At 37.0% G+C, this 15,711-nt stretch overlaps 1 protein-coding gene across 1 annotated transcript in view; it reads left to right on the plus strand.

Moving 5' to 3' along the window:
- Window positions 1–15,711, plus strand: part of LOC121072375 (putative uncharacterized protein ENSP00000383407) — a 31,644-nt gene that overhangs the window by 12,142 nt on the left and 3,791 nt on the right. The window contains exons 3-7 of the mRNA XM_040561941.1: window positions 5,258–5,298; window positions 7,720–7,757; window positions 8,962–9,048; window positions 12,930–12,994; window positions 15,623–15,691. Of these exons, the coding sequence (XP_040417875.1) occupies window positions 5,258–5,298; window positions 7,720–7,757; window positions 8,962–9,048; window positions 12,930–12,994; window positions 15,623–15,691 (300 nt within the window). The remainder of the gene's footprint in view (window positions 1–5,257; window positions 5,299–7,719; window positions 7,758–8,961; window positions 9,049–12,929; window positions 12,995–15,622; window positions 15,692–15,711) is intronic.

The raw sequence follows: 15,711 nt of genomic DNA on the forward strand, positions 1-15,711 counted from the left end.
ATTATAAAATCATATATATTAATCTGAACAATTTGTAGCAAATTATTCTCATATTGCTCAGTGCTTTTATTTTTTCTTTTTTCTTGTGGGATGACACTGCCTAGTCCATGAAGATGCATGTATAACAGTGAATATAAGAAACCATTTTTTTTTTTTTGGTTTCTTCTAACTCTTATAATACATTTCTGTTTCCTAAAGGGGGTATTTTACTGATGGCACATTTATTCATCATAAATTTAAATTTCATCATCAATAAAAGCTAGGGTAAATGGGAAAGCAATCTGTTGACTCACTAGATATTAACAAGAAGCCTCATAAGACTGGCTGTGGGTTTTATTGTGTTCTGTTTTTAGAGAATATTCAACTCAGCACTTAACTAAAAATAACGGCTTGATGCTGTGTCATTGTGCTGGCTGTAGAATCAAAATGGTTATTTATAAAATACTCACTAGAAATGGAAAACAAGATTAGCGATGACATGTCAACAGTAAGACCTATGGAAAAATGCTGCTAAGGCCAAAGGACTGTGTAATCTTATCTACTATTTCTAGCATGTGAGTTATTAGACCTACACCTTGGATGAAGCCGTTAAGCTTATTAACTGAGCCCATTTGTACTTCTCTCCCATTTTTAATTCCGTCACTTGGTTTCATGCTGCAGGAAGGCCCCCATAGCATGATAAATTTAGAACATTATTGGCTCCCTCAGGCCCTGATTCAGCCATCTATCATTATTCAGTAATGCACATACTTAAGTGCATTGCTAAGTAGGTATGGGCTTGAGTGTATGTTTAAATGGTTGGCTGAGCCATGGCCATGCAGATTCCACAGTGCTGTTAAATCTCAGGATGGAGCAGCCTGGCACTGTACATCTCCTTCCTTGGAGACTTTGCACCCTTCTTTTTTTCTATACTGCTTTATGAATCAATAGGGCAGGCATTTCAGGTCTGATCCCCTCAACACAGAAGAGCGAGGCTAGTACTAGAGGAAATTTTTCCTCCTACTGCAGCAAAATAATTATTGTCTTGCATTTATCTTGTCTGTTGTGATTTGTCCTAATCATAGTTGGGCAGTGGTGTTTCACCAGAGACATGGAAAATACAGGGTCCTGAGGTGTCTGAAGCCATGCATGACAAATCAGAGAATACACTCTTTGGACACCTTTTTGAACTGCAATTATTTTTGCTCCTGGCAAAATATGTGCCCAAACAACACATTCTGGATGAAGAATAATCTTTTGTGTACATTGTTTTTCACATAATTTAGATGACCTGTTTAATATATGAAATGTTTTGCCTGGAATGTTCCCACTCTGGGTTCCTGTGGTAACAGCTTGTGCCAGTTATACACACTTGTTTTTTTATTTTAATCCTCGCAGGGAACTGGCCTGCTAACTTTCTGGTTACTTTGCCTGTTGTTCAGCTTCAATCATATTCTCAGACAGAAAGCAAAAACTAGGTTTACAGAACTGTTTCTGAACCTTATAGGAAAGCTGAATCAGGCTTTCCTCAGAAACAGCTGGTAGCCAAGAGTGCATAGTGATTCATGAACCCTTTGTCTCTAAAGGTGTTATTAACAGGGAAACTGAATTTCTTCATCTTGCTACCTCTTGTAGCTTGGTGTTACAGTCTTCTACCTCATGACCTGTCTTAAGCTTAGAATCATAGAATCATAGAATATCCTGAGTTGGAAGGGACCCATAAGGATCATCAAGTCCAACTCCTGGCACCGCACAGGTCTACCCAAAAGTTTAGACCATGTGACTAAGTGCACAGTCCAATTGCTTCTTAAATTCAGACAGGCTTGGTGCAGTGACTACTTCACTGGGGAGCCTGTTCCAGCGTGCAACCACCCTCTCAGTGAAGAACCTCTTCCTGATGTTCAGCCTAAACTTCCCCTGCCTCAGCTTAACAACGTTCCCGCAGGTCCTATCACTGGTGATAATGGAGAATAGATCACCTGCCTCTCCACTCCCCCTCGTGAGGAAGTTGTAGACTGCGATGAGGTCTCCCCTCAGCCTCCTCTTCTCCAGGCTGAACAGGCCCAGTGACCTCAGCCGCTCCTCATATGTCTTCCCCCCTTCACCATCTTCGTCGCCCTCCTCTGGACACTCTCCAACAGTTTAATGTCCTTGTACTGTGGTGCTCAGAACTGCACACAGTACTCGAGGTGAGGCCGCACCAGCGCAGAGTAGAGCGGGACAATCACTTCCCTTGGCCGACTAGCAATGCCATGCTTGATGCATCCCAGGATACGGTTGGCCAGGATACAGGTTGGCTGCCAGGGCACTTAAGCTTCTTAAAAAAAAAAAAAAAAAAAAAAAAAAAAAAAAACACTCTTCCATATTAAAACTATTTTCATATATTTCCTGTCAGATTGCAATCACAAATGTCATGAGATCCAAATATTTTTCAACTGCTGACTGTGATATGATTGACTACCCTGTATATCAGAAAAGTGCCAAATAATTTATCAGTCTAAGTTATTGCCAGCAAAATCACACTCAGTCATGATACACACTTTAGTATGCAGTGTTGTAATTGGCATTTCATTGATGCCATTGAGGGAAAGATTTCAGTTATCTGAAATCATAATTTCCCTGTTTGGAAATCTAACAGACACAGGAGCTCTAGTTTCCTCAGCCAGCTTGTAAACAGCAGACGGATTAATTCTTTAATTCAGAGTTATTTAATGAAGGCAGTGAGGAAAGGACTTTATTAATTCATAATCCTGAGTTTCTACATACATGAGTTTGGTTTCAGGAAGCAGGTTATTCATATATGGAATAGGGAATTGTTCCCGTAGAAAAGATAATGATGCACTTCGGAGAACGTAGAGAGTAGATTCTAGATGAAAGTTAATTTAATTCTAAGCTAAAGCGTGCTTGTAAAACTGCTTAATTCTTAGTTACAGATTAAAGTTATAGGGCTTTATAGTATAATCAAGTACTGAAGAGTCTTAAAGAGAAAGAAGTACAAACAAGAATGATTTATTCTTGTTCCCCAAACTAGCCAGCTGATTCAGACATGGCAGGAAGAGGAGCATTGAAAGAAGGGAGCCATTTTTAAATGGCCATTGAAATCCACTGTCATATTCTATTGCAGCTCTGCATCCCACGATATCTAGTGAACTCACCACAGTATCGCCTCAGCATATGCCATACATTTATCTTTCACTGCATTTTAAGAAACTGATGCTGATATGTTGGTTTCAAATTGTAGAGCAAAAGATTAAACCTACAATTCTGTTTCATGTTCCATATCAGGTGTTTGGCATGTGAAGATGTGAATTAATAATCTTTCCAGGTATATGACCACACTGAATCTTAGATAGTGCCACGTCTCCAGTTTTTGCCTTGGTTCGTATACAGATTCTGACTTACAACATCCTGTGGTCTCTGACCTCTATGCATAATGCTTCCTTTAATGAGCATCTTTGAAATCAAAATATTGATAGTTTTAAATGGTCATGAGATAGTTGGTGCTACCCTTTTTAAGAGCCTTAAAATCTCTTCTTCAGCATCTTTCAAACACTTCTTTAGAGCTATGAAAAGATTTGTCCCAAGACTAACATGCTGTTTTGTTTTGTTTTGATTTATTTTCTGCAAGAAGTTTGTCTTGCATTGCTTGCAATATTTCAAGGTAAAGGGGTATGCTCTTTTGATCTGCATGCAGCATCTGTGAATGAATATATATTAAAAAAAAAAAAAAAAAAAGAAAGAAAGTGGAAACTGCATGTAATTACTAACATTCACAAATGTCCAGGTAATAGTAGGACCTCCTACACTCAGCTGAAATAACCTTAGTGCAGTAAAACAGGCTTTTCTTAATGCAGTCTCTGAAGAAGCTTAAAAAATATATATATATATTCTATGCTGGGTTTTACTGAGACAGGGAAAAAATATAAAATGCTTAGTTATGCACTTACATAATTTTATGTAGAATGTGTTTTGGCTTTTCATTAGGCAACCTGAATGACATTTTAAAATTACTGTAGTCAGAGATCTGCAGATGTAGATGAAGGAGGAAAAAAAAAAAAAGTAAAATAAGGTGTTTTTTTTTGTGTGTGTGTGTGTGTGTTTTTTGTTTTGTTTTGTATTGTTTTGTTTTGTTTTGGAATGTGTCTTGTTGCCCAGCAGATTGAAATGGCATTCATCATGAATGTTTTTACCCTGGTTTCTGCTTTCCAGGCTGGAAGAAGTAGGTATGAAAGTGATACAGTGCTTTGATATTCTGTCTCAGCAGACATCAAAATAGTATTCCGATCAGAGATCTCTTCTGTCCTAGAATGACATACTCAGGTTTTCTTAAAATTAACTTCAAGTCCCTGCGTGACTGTGATAGCAAAGATGCAGGGAGACGTTATGGCATTCCTTACAGAGTGAGGCACCCTTTTCTTCAGTCTTTCAACACACACATAAACCTTCTCTTCCTTCTTGCCATGTTTTTTCTTTTTCTATGGACTTTATTTAAAGAAAGTCCCAGACTCTGTAGTCACCAGCCAATGCTTGGTCTCCAAAGAAGGACAACAAGGTAATCCTCTATAATCCAGACAACTAGGTTCTGAGAATTTCTGTGCAGCACAAGGGGAGAACAGGAAGCAGGTGATGAAAGGTTTAAGGAGATGTTCAACCAAAACATGGTCATCAAGTGCAGGCAGGTGGCCATCAGCTGGGGCCCTGCAGCTCAGGGGTTTTGGCTCCAGCCCAGTGTTTGATTCTGATTTAGTGCCTCTTAGAGCTTTGTCAGGTTGATTTAAACAACTTTCTTTTATTTGCATTGTTTCCTGGTCTCTTCCACATACAGACTTCCTCTGAATGCATTGGGGTTTCACGGTTTGCATCCTTCTGTGTTCCTCAGAATGCTATGTCCCATTGTAATGTGTGGGCATTTTATCCTGAGAACTTTGCATTTGGAGGCAATATTTTAAATAATCATATTGTATTAAAAATATGATATGCATTCTTGGGGTAAGAGTATTGTGCTCTGATTTTTCAGGGGTTTTGCAGTTGTTGATGTCAACTTCTTGGGAGTCACTGATATTGAAACCACTAAAAATCAGGACACCTGACTACATATATTCTCTGCTGCACTGTCCTCCGTAGCTCCAGCTGTTGGAAAAAGATAGGGAATAATAGTGGATATTAAAAACATGCCTCAAAAGTACATAAAAGCATATTTCAGTGTCCTTCCAGTAAAGAAAATATTATATTTGGATTTTTGATTTTCATAGTCTTTTTTTCTCTGTCTTTTTAAAAGGAATTTCCGGACTTTGAGAACACAGTGACCAAAAAAAGAAAGTAAGTTGAGACCAGTTCAAGATCTACACAGTGTCACTATATTTGTCTGTTCTTTTCACTTTTGCTGTTTTATTAATGTGTTTGCCAATGTTGCATTAATTTTCAGAGAGTACATGTATTAATGTTGCAGTTGGAAAGCAAGTATCAAGCTTGTAATGCATTAGTAAAGCTCTTTTGCCATGATTTTTTCATATACATAAAGCTTTCTTCCAAAACAATGGGACCAGGAAAGCTAAAATCAAATGCAGTTAATCTGAGCTTGGTTTAACCATATGCCTGCTTTTCTGAAGGATTGAAGTGGTAACCTATTTTACAGCATGTTTGTACCATTGACCTGATAATCTTCTGAAGAGTTCTTTGTGTATTTAATCCAAATAAAAAATTAGTTTGCAAATGATTCAGATTAAGTGGGTCAGACTGTATTTTATCAAGTACATTTGAGATAGCAGCATACTTCACTTCCATTTGTTAAGACAATACATTGGTATGGGTTAATGGTTAATATATATTAGTAAACAGAGGAATTTATTTTGAAAATTCTTTTTTGTCTTGAGATTGAAGGTTATTGCATTACCGAAGAGGTTCCCTTCAAATGAAATCCTGCCTAATGGAATGATACACAAAGATCTTATCTGTCTGTCTGTGACAGACATGAAAATCCCTGGATATCATATTATTTTTTCATTTTTTAGGTGGGGCCCCAGTAAACTTAGAAAAACAATGTTATTTATGTCTATTGCTGAGAAATTTCAAAATAATGATTTCAAAGAAAGTCTAATTTGTCTTAATAAAGAGATTTCATCTATTTTTGTCATCTGATAAAACTCCTAGTAAATTATCAGCTGCAAACACAGATGTGTGCACTCAGTGCAGTGAGATCTCTGTTATCAGTGACCAGATAGGACTTTGCGAAAACGTTCTCCCCTTCCAGACTTCCATTAGTCTAAGTATGGATATAACTTTGTTATTCTTATTTTTCTGATCATCCTTTAATACTTTTAAGGAAGCCAAACTACTGTGTGGGTTGGCATGGGTTTACCCAAAGATAAATCATTTAAAATAGCTCTACCAAATATGATGCAATCACCTACCTGCACGGTTCTCCTGCTTAGATCAGAACCAAGTCTTCCCCAGTGACTGGATTAGTAATTTATAGCTCCACTCTCAAATCTTACAATGCAAACAAAACTATTCTATTCTAAAACTAACTCTATTCCAACTTATTAACCAGAATTTAGAAAGGTTGTCTTGATCCTTTGACTAATTAATATGAATAATGAATAGGATTGGTTACAATAATTTCACTCAATGTGAAAACATTTAATAGCAAATATTTCACTGTGAATGTCCAGCCTTCACTTATCCGGGCATGATACTCACACTGATGATGTAGGAAATTTTGTATTGGTCTTACCCATAGATATGGAGAAAGTAAATAAGGAATGATCATTCTCTTTCACTTGCACCAGTGAAACATAGAAGGAACCAATGAAAAAGAGTAGTAAAAATAAAACAAACAGAAGTATGCCTGAACAGTGGAACTCTGGAAATAAACAAATAAATCAAACTAGTTTCAAAAGGAACTAGCACTTACAGACTAAACAATAGTTCAGTTGCATCCTGTCACTCAAGAAACCTTCTACCTCCTACCTACCTGAATGTGAGAGAGGGATTTCAATTTTTGTCCTTTTTCCCTTCTGTTTGTCGTTGTCACAGATTAGAGACTCTCTGGTTTTGCCTAGAATAATCTTCTGGCTTCATCCTCTAGCTTGTGAATTACTATCATTTTTTATGGGTAAAATATAACAAATTAATTCACAGGATAATCCTTTGTTCATTCAGAGATTTCTTTTTTCTTCTGTTAACTTCGTGTATCGTTTAACTCATGATCTATAAACTCACTGCAGATAGAAGCTTGAGTTAGCATTATTTCTTGATGTAAACATGCAAAAAGCTCAAGGTTTATTTGGGCAAGAAAATGTCACACTAGGTTGTGGTGATGTTGTGTTCATATGTAGCTGTTTGGTTCAATTCATTATTATGTCACCAAGCTTCAGACAGTAGTTTCTGTAGGTTGTAGGACATTTCAGACCACGTCTAAATAAAAGTATCTCTTATTCTATTTCTGATGGGTTCCCCGATTCAGTCATGAATTCTTAATTACAAAAAGAAACTTGAATGAAATACTTTTTCAGAGTCAAAGCTCAGAAGCTTTCAGAGCTTTGTGTGGCATGTGAAAGTAGATGATTGAGTAAATGAGAAAAGCCAAGTAACCCCAATTAAAGCCGGTGGGAATTACACAGTTAAATCCCTGTGCCCTGCTTTGAAGAATTAGGTTGAAAATATCCATATTTGATTAAATGTGCTTTCTTTTTTTCATTCTAACTTTCAGCTAATGGTTAATTCTTTTAATTCTTTTAGATCCATCCAGAAGTCTCTGTCTGAAAATGAAGCATTTGGTTAGTAACTGTTTCAATCATTTACTATATACTTGCTAATCTCACAGAGCCTACTTTAATTAAAGGTCTGTTTTGCTTTACAGCTGTTGGAGAAAATGCAAAGGAAAAGCAAGGAAAAATACACTTAAACTATCAATGTATTCCCCCCTCTCCTTTCTACATACATATCTGTAGTTAGATATTGAAACCAAACCATTTTAAATCTCAGTTAGATTTCTATATTTAAGAATTTGTTATGGAACAGCACACAAAATACTCAGCATGTTCAGTGTTTATTTTAATCATTTCAATAAAAAATTGAAATCTCTCTGATATAATCAAATTCAGTCCTCTGCCCTTTCCCATGTTAATCTCATTTGCTTCAGCTTTCACGAACAAGTTTTCCAAAGAAGAAATTCAAGTTTTTTTCAAATGCTTCTGACACTCTGTGTTATCATATATATTATCATGCACGCTTCAATTCAATAGGTTCTATTTTATATATAGTCTGTAGGAAATAACACCTTTTTTTTTTTTTTTTTTTTTTTTTTTGTGAGCGCTTCCTGTTAACATTGTATTATTTATGTTCTGAAGTTTGGAATTTAGGTGCTGTATCTAGTCCTAACTGAGTTTAAAGGGAAAAAAAAAAAAAAAAGGTACAAAAACTTCATAGCTATCAACACGCTGTGAAGCTATGTTGTTCACTGAGGGAACAGGAGAATGGCCATCTAGTTTTGGGAGACAACATAGCTTCTCACATTCAAGCTGAGGCAGTATCAGCCTTGGATGTGTGCGACATGGTTGTGGGCATCTTTGATGTTATTTCTTGCTGGTGCTAACACACTATCTGATTAGCTGTAAAATCAAAAACAAACAAAAAAACATGCAATTCCTGGAAGCAAAATAAAGGTACATGTGTTCTGTGGGCTGCTAGGTCTTAAAAACAGTGTTAAGATAAAAATCATTCTGATCATGTTTTAACAGTATTAGATGAGGTATTAGACAGTGACAAAAGATGATAAAACTTGAAGTCTGCCCACAATAGCCTCTGTCCATCAAATTTCCTATATTGCAAAATCATCTATTCATTTCCATGTTTGACCACTTTCTATAGCATTCCACAAGCTTGTTTGATTTGTATTCTGATGCTATTTTTATAGACTTTCCTGTTATTTCACAGATTTGCTATGAATTCAGGCGACTGCTCTCTGTGCTTTTACTTTAGACAGGAAAAATGTGAATGGCACACTTTGGCAGGGTTCCAGGAAGCCAGAAAATGATTCGTACATCAGAAGGCACTGTCAGCTTAAAGGTAATTGCTAAATGTATTTCAGCTGATTTTGCATTTTCCACAAAGTATTTTAAAGGGCACATAAGAAAATTTTTCATTTTTCACCAATAATCGAGCTAAATAATTCGTCAAGTCCCTTTGAGATCTACTTTGTCCTCAAGGAGGGAAAATGTAGTTTAAATAAAGCTTACATTAAAACTAGGAAGATAAGAACACACTCTGTGAACAATTCACTCTGTGGTCCATGGGCCAAAGAAGACTTCTACAGTAAATTGCAATAGTTATGTTGCACAGGGCTTGACAACTGTAATATGAGCCCACAGTAGGAATCCATGTTCCCTGTATACTTTACAGTGCTCCAAATATCCAACTTCTTGTGTAGGTATGACTTTTGTAGGTAATTCTTTTATCCAGTTATCTTTCTAAAGCCTGTTTCAACTAACTTTAATTGAAACAGGTTTACAGCTAATGTACGGGAATTTGCTAGCAACACTGTTTAAGAGTTGACCAGTATAAATCCATTAAATTAACCACAAGAAATAACAAGTGAGCAGTCACCTTGTCTATTTAAAGATAAACTAGACTTTTAAAAACCAAAATTATTTGACAATCTGCTTAACATTGCTTCCAGGAATTAAGTTTGTATTTGTATTTTTTTAAAGTCAGTTTGCCGTTACAGTTGCCTAATCAGACCAAAACAGTAAAAATTCAGCACCTGTATTAGCAGAAACAGAAACCTTGACATGTAAGATTAAAGTGGATGTATCCTGTATTCTCTGCTTAAGCTAACAACGTGACAAGATGAGAAGTGTGTTTACTTTTAATATCTCCTGTACAAATGGTTTAGGTATCATCCACTGTTCAGAGATTCCACTGTTAACTGGATATGCCAAAGATAGCAGAGGACAGAGTGCCAGGTTTCCCTCTGGGTTTCATTCACTTCATCACTTGAAGATAAAGTGGTGAAGTGAGAATAGAACTGAAATTGTAATGTCCAATGCATTTGCTCATATATGTGTGAATAGGGTTTCTAGGAACCAGAACCAGAATGAAGATATGACAGTAAAAGAGGAACTCTGCCCTTGTGATGAACTGATGAGGGGAAAAGAAGTCTTATTGGTTTGTAAGAAGAAAGGTGTTAATGATAGGAGAAAGAGAAATTAGACATTTCTTTCCTGACAAGTCTTACTTTTAACAAAAAAAAAATAAAAAAAATCCAGAATGATTCTTCAGTGAACTGCACAGGTTGTCAGTTTGGAGGTGGAAAAAAGCTGAATCAGAGAAAAGAACTTTTTGACCTTCCTCCAGACTCAAGACTTTTTTTTTTTTTTTTTTTTTTTTTAACCCTTTTAAATATCCAAAGCATGAGAAAGAAGCAGTGCGCATTTTAAAAGCTGACAAGTGTTGTAATTGAAGGGCAGGGGCCCAGAGGGAACAGGAAGCAAAGCTGGCAGCTAAATAAAAATCTCCCTTTCCCACACTGCAGTAAAATTATTAAAAGGGAAGTCCCCTTTGCACAGCGGTGAAAACCACTTTTCAGAAGATTTACTGTTCATTGCTATTGATCAAGATAATTTGTCAGTATTGATCAAACATTTCCCTTAACAGAGATAATCCTTCAAGGTCTGTAAGTCTATTGCATAATATGAATTTCTGTTAGACCTGATCCAAATCTCACTGAAGTCAATGAAAAGACATCCTCTGACTCTTGTAGCCTTTGCATTGGGTCTTTAATGTGTCTGTGTGTACAACCTCTACAAAAATAAATAAATAAATAAATAAATAAAAATCCAAACTTATTGGGCAGTAAAAACATACATATCCTACAGACAGAATAGTGGGAATACCCATCTTTGGTCACAAGCCCAAACCCAAATCATTAGTACCAGGCTTGCCAGCCCGAAAGTGCCATCACTGAAAAAGTTGATTACACGAGTCACAGTCATTCCAGTTCTATGAAAGAGCATTTCTGAGACAAACAGAAAAGGACTGATACCTTGCAGAGTAAGTCAGAGTAATTCTCTGCTGCTCCTAATTCACTCCACAGAAAAGTGACCAGAAAGAGCCCAGTTATGTTAATCTGACTTTGCATAAGAAGTTCTTGACATGAGTTATGATGCCTACAGAAGTCCAGCTAGCTCTATATTTAAATAAATGGATGGATTATCAGACACCTGGCCCTCAGTGACTTCAAGGAGATTTGTAGGTGCTTGAGATGTCTGGTCAGTCATGTTAGATTTTGGACTCTAACATACTTTTTGGAAAACATGTTGGTGTTACTGTAATAATCAGGTCTGTAGGAGAAAGACTGTCTTCTAAGCATATATAAGCTCTTATGGAAACCTCTAAAGGCAAACTCATGTAAAAAATAATTTCTGTGACCCATTTTCCCTCTTTCTGTTGACGTACATGCCAAATAAAGGAAATTGCTTGATGGGGTTTCCTGTGCAACTGACCTATATTTTAAAGGCAGAACTAAAGTGTGAAAGGAGTGTCTCTCTTTTTCATCTCATGCTCAGATTGTAATTTTGGGGTTTTAACTCAATCTTACAATATCCAAGTAATTACAAGGAAGATTGTTATTTTGTTTCAATTTTTTGTTTGCAGAGGGTTGTCCTTTAAGAATATTAAGAATCCTAAGTATGTCTCTTGATTCAGAATTTTCTTTAAAAATAGCATTAAAATATAGGGGCTAACTTGCCTGTATAGTGGCCCTTTAACTGTTTGACTGACATGGGCTTAGGGGGGGTTCACCAGCTTTACACACACTGTGGTGTCATTTAATTCTAATGTAAGTCTAGGTGTTTTGAGGACTGGGATCTTACTTACCTCTTTGAATATAAGTTTGCATGCTTATATCAAAATACTTTTTTTTTCATATGATAGATGAAGAATCTCATTCAAAGTTATTTGTTGAATGAACCTTTCTTTTTCTGTTGACTGGGGAGAGGAAAAAAAAAAAAAACAAAAAAAACAAGGCAATCATTCTTGCCTGCCTACAGTTAGCATTTCTGAATCTATATTTTAAGTTAGCTGTCCTTTTTCAAGAAGGAGAATTACTGAAATTATAAGGTATTCCTCAGCAGCAATAAGGAAACCAAGTTAGGATTCATGAGGAAAACAAAACAAAACAAATAACATTCCTACTCTTTTCTATTAACTTTGGAAAGCCAGAGTAGCACTTAATGCTGTGATTTGCAAATTATGTTTCTTTTGTTTTTTCTTGCAAAATAACTGCGTGCCTCTGATGTCTCTGTTGATGGAATGCAATTGCTAGGGCATTTCTATAATAGTGTAATTGTAGATGCTTTGCCTTTACTTAATTTTGGAAGTGAGAGTAGATCTTTTTCTTCTTAAAGACTTATTAAAATGTAGGCTTTTCAGAGTCATTTGACCTATTATTGTTCATTGTTGTAATGAAGGTAAATATTCTTCCCAAGTAAAGCATTAATGTCTTGGAAGGAATAGGTGGAAGTTCATCCTCTGAAAGTAATTTCAAAAGATCAAGTTACACAGATATCAATTGCAAAGACCATTTTTGCCCAGGGGCTTCATTTTTTTATATGAGTATTCCAAACATTTCTGTGCTAAGTAGCTGAGCAAGAGGGAGCACTTGGTGGGAGTCTGGATTAGTAAATTGAGGACTGAATTCAGATAAAGAATTAAGCATGAATGAGTTTTATTTGTGTGTATCAGTTTGCCAATTTGCTCTGTAGTCTTACTTCAAAGTAGTTTTGAGATAAAATGGATGCTTAAATGATACAAGATTAACTTCAGAGTCAAAATGTCAGCTCAAATTATCAAGTGCAATTCAAATGATACTCCTTAGAAAAACTTAAAACAGGATATTTGAAAGCACATTTTCTTTCCTTTTTTTTTTTTTTCTTGGTCACAATTCTCAGAAGATAATATTGGCGATGGTATGCGTTTGCTGAAAGGAAAGAAGATAGAAGAAACAACATGCCAGGTAGAAGAACTACTCTTCAGATTCTAAAATTTAATTCAAACATCAAGCATATTTCTTTTTTCCATTTAGTATGAATTTGCCAACCATACACTTCATGGTCAATATACCTGTGTGTTTTAAAAGCCAGGCTCAAAAGAAGACTGATGACTACCTGAGCTGTGTGTAGTTTTCATTATGATGAACATATGGGTTTTATTACTTAGAAAACATTTTGTTTTCCTGAACAAACACATTTCTGTTAAATTGATGTGCTAGAATTGTGAAAAGCAAGACCTGTACCAAATATTTATATCAGTCTTTTTGGCACATGTATTCTAATGCTTTTTGAATTTATGTAAACATATATCATGTCTACTTTTCATAATACTACATTAATCAGCCCACTAGTATGAGCAAATAAGGAATTCTGACCCCTGGGTTTCCATAATAATAGTAACATAAATGTAGTTAACAACTCATCAGCTGGTGAGCAGTGAGCAGCAGAGAAAGTGATATACCAGAGGGTTGTGCCCTTCAGAGGGACTTCAACAGGATGGAGAAATAGGCCAACAGGAACCTCATAAAGTTCACTAAAGGGAAGTGCAAAGTCCTGAACCTGGGGATGAATAACCCCTTCCCTCAGTACAGGCTAGGGGCCAACTGGCTGGAAAGTAGCTTAGCAGAAAAGGACCAATGAGTCCTGGTTGACACCAAGCTGACCATGAGCCAGCAATGTGTCATTGGAGCAAAGAAGATCAACAGCCTTCTGGGCTGCATTAGGCAGAGCATTGACAGCAAACTGAGGAGGGTGGTCCTTCTCCTTTGCTCAGCACTGGTGAGCTGACCCACTCCATACAGGCGCTGCATCCAGTTATTGGCTCCTGGATACAAGAGAAACAAGGAAATACTGGAGTAAATCCAGTGAAAGGCCACAAAGATGGTTAAGGGACTGGAACACCTGTTATACAAGAAGTTGAGAGAGCTGGACTTGTTCTGCCTAAAGCAGAAAAGGCTCGGGGGTATTCCTTCACTCAGAGGGTGGTGAGGCACTGGAACTGGTTGCCCAGAGAGGTTGTGGATGCCCCACCCCTGCAGGTGTTCAAGGCAGGTTGGATGGGGCCCTGGGCAACCTGATCTAATGGGTGGCATCTCTGACCACGGCAGAGGGATTGGAACTAAAGGATCTTTAAATCCCTTTCAACCTGAGCTACTCTATGATTCTATCCAACCCATGTGTATAAATACCTGATGGGAGAGTAAAGAAAAGAGATTTAACTCTTGTCAGGGGTGCCTAGTGATAGGACAAGAGGCAATGGGCACGAACTGAAATACAGAAAATTCCCTTTAACATAAAGAAAGCACTTTTTTTTTAACTGTGAGGGTGGCTGGAAGAGGATGCTCAGGTTGGCCATGGAATGTCCATCTTTGGAGATGGTTAAAATCTGCCAGGACACAGACGTGGGCAACCTGCTGTAGCAAACCTTCTCTAACTAGATGTTCCACAGAGGTGACATGAGTCTGTGATTCTATGAGACATGGAAGAGCCAAATGTGCAAAAAAAGAACAATTAAAATAAATGAATATTTTAGCTCTCTCTAAAGAAAATAAACTTCTCTGAGTGCCTCATGAAAACTTTAGTTCCTCTCCAGTTCCTAACTAGAAGCTCATTTCATTCCATTCCATTCAGTCTGTAAACAATGGAAAACAGGAGATTGGAAAAGAAATACAGGTAGAGGGACACAGCATGAGAAACACTGTAATAATTGAACTTTACCATAAAAAATAGCTTTACCATCTGCATTTATTTTTCTTTTCTTTGTTCTTGGTCATGTCTAGCAGGGCTCCCTTGATAGCTCAAGCTCTTTGTAGCACACTGGGAAAGAAATAAAATATGAAGTAATACAGTTTTGGGTTAATACATTTTCAAAAATGTTTCATGCCTCATTTCTCACGTAAATTCTCAGGTTGCATTCAGCCTTCAAAGTGTCATTCATATTCATGAAGAAAAAAGGCTAGTGTTCATTACTTTCACTGATAAGCTATAAGTACTGTCAGGCTTGCCCACCAGGGACTTCATCAGTGCCCCAGGGAAAGTGTATTCTCATGATGTTCCTGTCACGAGGACATTGCGTCCAAGAAAAGGATTGTGGGCAGATGATGAAAGTGTATATAGTCTTGTCTTTGCTTAGTTCTGAGGACCATCCCATTTTCTCTGCATTATTAATCCAATTCATACTCACACCCCTGGGGCTCAGCATTCCAGGCAAAAAAAGAAGCAAAATGAATGAGGCTCTTTGTAGAAATGCACCAGTGACACTTGTTCCTCAACCAGGGATTTGCTGAGGAAAGACTTCTGGGGCTTTCCTGCTCACACAGAAAGGAGAGCCAAGATCTAGGATGAGATCCAAGCATCCCATGATTTAATGCATACACTGATGCTTCCAAGATGTCCCAGATAGCTGAGGAAATTAACACAGCTTGATATCAAACTGATTTCACTGGGTGTCAGCAGCTGGTGTCTGTCAGCCATTGCTTTTGTATGCACACAGTACTTCATTGAAAGACTGCTGAGCGCTCAACCTGTATTCAATGACATGATAGTAATTATGTTGCATTTTTTTTTTCTTTTTTACTTTTCTTACCATCTAGGTGATAAATTACGAGCAGTGGATTCCACCACGAGTTCACAATCCAAGAGCAGCTGGTGATGGTGAAATGGTGAGTTGCCATGAAAATTG

The sequence above is a fragment of the Cygnus olor genome, chromosome 1, assembly GCF_009769625.2.
Source record: "Cygnus olor isolate bCygOlo1 chromosome 1, bCygOlo1.pri.v2, whole genome shotgun sequence".
In the NCBI taxonomy this organism is placed as follows: Eukaryota; Metazoa; Chordata; class Aves; order Anseriformes; family Anatidae; genus Cygnus; species Cygnus olor.